Genomic DNA, 3104 nt, shown 5'->3' on the forward strand with positions numbered 1-3104 from the left:
CTTTCATCCTGTCGCCGTAGAAGACCAACACTACAACCTCAACTATCAGCGGTGGCACATCTGCCCGAGCCAACCCTGTCCTCACCGGTTGGACAACGGGGACGACAGCGATACCGACTGGTCCCAATTTCCGCACCACATACGACCTGAGGCGGAACAAGGCGCGCTCATCCAGGTTCGCTTAGCGACTCCCCTCCCAACGACAACTGAGTCAGGACGGCCGCTACGAGCAGCTGTACTCGCGTCCATCAGCCTACCAGGGACTAGACAGCCCAGTCGCTCAGCAACCCGCGCCCCAAGCCGTATCCCTAGCCCAGGCGGCTCTCCCCGAACTGAATCTCCCGCTGGAGGATCTCGTATCCCGCTTGACACCACCATCTCGCTCGTCACCAATCGTCTAGAACGACGAGCTTCAGGTGCGTTTGAACCTCCGGAAACCACCGAACCACCCCCGAGACCCCCACGAAACCCATCACGCTCCGAATCAAGCGTGCAATCCCCTCGCAGTCCATCCCCTACCATGTCGGCCATCGATTCCAAGCTTCTCAGCCAACTCGCACCCCGAGACTATGATGGCAAGGAAGCTCAGGCCGGACTCCGCTTCGCCGCCATGGCCAAGCTTTACCATACGCAGCTGGTAGCTTCGTCGATTGCAGCCAACCTCGCATGGATCATGGTGTTGAACAAATTGACGGATGACGCCGCTCGATGGGCCGGGCCCCACATCATCGAACTCGCCGACGGCAAGGTTGTTTGGTCGAATGTGGACGCCTTCGATACGGCCTTCAAGGCCCACTTCTGCGCGGTTGACGACAAGAAGGCCGCGCTCTCCGAACTCGTCAAGCTGTGCAAGGCATCGCACAAGCTCGGCACAGCCAAGGACTACACGGCGAACTTCAATACTATCGCAGCACGCACTCCGCTCTCCGACGAGGACAAGCGGGCGCGCTATGTAGATGGCTTGCCGTACAAGATCCAGAATGAGTTCGCGGTCACGGCGCACGAGGTTGACACACTGGAGAAGGCGCAGAAGGTCGCCCTTCGCATGGACCAGCAACTGGCCGAACGCGCCGAGGCGATGCCCAAGACCAAGGGCTGGGGCCGCCGTGGTGAACGAGTAGCAGCGGACCGACATGGACCTGAGGAGCGGTCCTGCTTCAACTGTGGCGAGAAGGGCCACATCCAGCGGAACTGCAAGAAGCCCCCGCGAGGACAGCAAGCATCCGCGTCCACTGCTACTCCACCCAACCCCACCCCATCCTCGAACCTCTCGACCTCGGACGAGCTGGTTGCTCTCCGTTCGCAGCTCAAGGAGCTCAGCGATCGCATTGCCGCTGTCAGCCTCGCCAAGGAGAAGGAGGGTTTTTGATCCGAGCCACACTGGACGCTGCGCGTGCGGGCTCGTGTACCAATAGTCGCTATGCTGTACTGGGATCGTCGTTAATCTATGAAGTCGACCATGCGGGTCAACACTTCCACATCCCTATACGATTGAGCGGCAACCAGCGAAGCAAGGAGTTGGTGGCCATGGTCGATTCCGGCGCCACCACGAAGTTCCTCCACAGACGATTTGTGGCACGGAACCAGGTCACGACGAGGAAGCTGGCGAAGCCTATTCCTCTGTACAACATCGATGGATCGGAGAATCGAGACGGCACGATCACGGAAGTGGCCGTCCTCACTATGAAGATCGGCGACCACGAGGAAGAGGTCGTGTTAGTCGTCACGGACATCGGAGAAGAAGATGTGATCATCGGGCTGGACTGGCTGCGCGAACACAACCCGGAGATAGACTGGGAACGTGGTTCGCTGCGCCTGTCACGATGCCCCGACACCTGCCCAGCGACCCACAAGGCATCCAAACTAGTGGAGACTGAAGCGCGTGATACGGGGGTACGGCCTACGGCGCGCACAAGGTCTCCACGGGTAAGGAAAGCACGAACAGTGGGGCGTGTTTGCGGCACGGTAATGGTCAACGAGGCTGAAGACGAACCTCTCCTACCTCCAGCTGAAGAAGAGTGGGATGGTACGGAACAGTCTCTCATCGACGCTTGGCGCAAGGGCCGAACACTCCGCGGTGCACCGCAACTCTTCGTATCGGCCAGTCACACCTACTCGCAGCAGCTCGCCGAACAAGAGTATGCCAAACGGGAAGTTCAAACCGTCGATGAGATGGTCCCACCGGAGTACCGAGAGCACATGCGCGTGTTTTCTAAGGAGGCAGCGGATAGACTACCCAAACACCGCCCCTATGACCACGCCATTGAACTGGTTCCGGGCGTGCAGACCTTCCACTCGAGGCTTTACCCGTTGTCGCCCAGCGAGCAGGTCGAGCTAGACAAGTTTCTACAGGAGAACTTGGCCAAAGGCTACATTCGTGAGTCGAAATCCCCGATGTCCTCACCCTTCTTCTTCGTCAAGAAAAAGGACGGCAGCCTACGACCGGTCCAAGACTATCGACGGCTGAATGCAATCACCGTGAAGAATTGGTATCCGCTCCCGCTCATCGCAGAGCTCATGGACCGACTCAAGAACACCAAGATCTATACGGCGCTCGACGTTCGCTGGGGCTACAACAACATCTGGATTAAGACCGGCGACGAATGGAAGGCCGCGTTTACGACCAATCGAGGACTGTTTGAGCCTACGGTTATGTTCTTCGGACTCACCGGCTCCCCCAGCACGTTCTCCGCGTTCATGAACGACATCTTCAAGGACCTTATCGTCGAAGGAAAGATCACTGTGTACCTGGACGACATACTCATTTTCAGTAGTGACCTCACGGAACATCGCAAGGTCGTGCACGAGGTCCTTAGACGATTAGAAGCGAACGACCTCTTCCTAAAGCCGGAGAAGTGTCGGTTCGAACAGTCCCAGATTGAGTATCTTGGCATGATCTTCTCCGAAGGGCGCGTGGGCATGGACCCGGTCAAAGTCAAGGGAATTGCAGACTGGCCAACTCCTCAGAACGCTTCGGACGTACGGAAGTTCTGTGGCTTTGCCAACTTCTACCGACGATTCATCCACGACTTCAGTGCCATCTGCAAACCGCTGGACCGACTTACGGGCAACAACCCCTGGCAGTGGGGCGAGGGAGAGCAACG

The 3104-nt window shown here is 58.1% G+C and overlaps 1 protein-coding gene across 1 annotated transcript; it reads left to right on the forward strand.

Moving 5' to 3' along the window:
• Positions 1-520: 520 nt before the first annotated feature.
• Positions 521-1369, forward strand: DICSQDRAFT_171699 (uncharacterized protein; the record flags this gene model as incomplete). The annotated part of the gene is made up of 1 exon (XM_007367383.1): positions 521-1369. One exon carries the CDS (start codon positions 521-523, stop codon positions 1367-1369), a length of 849 nt encoding a protein of 282 aa, XP_007367445.1.
• Positions 1370-3104: the final 1735 nt, after the last annotated feature.

Source organism: Dichomitus squalens, assembly GCF_000275845.1.
Source record: "Dichomitus squalens LYAD-421 SS1 unplaced genomic scaffold DICSQscaffold_25, whole genome shotgun sequence".
NCBI lineage: Eukaryota > Fungi > Basidiomycota > Agaricomycetes > Polyporales > Polyporaceae > Dichomitus > Dichomitus squalens.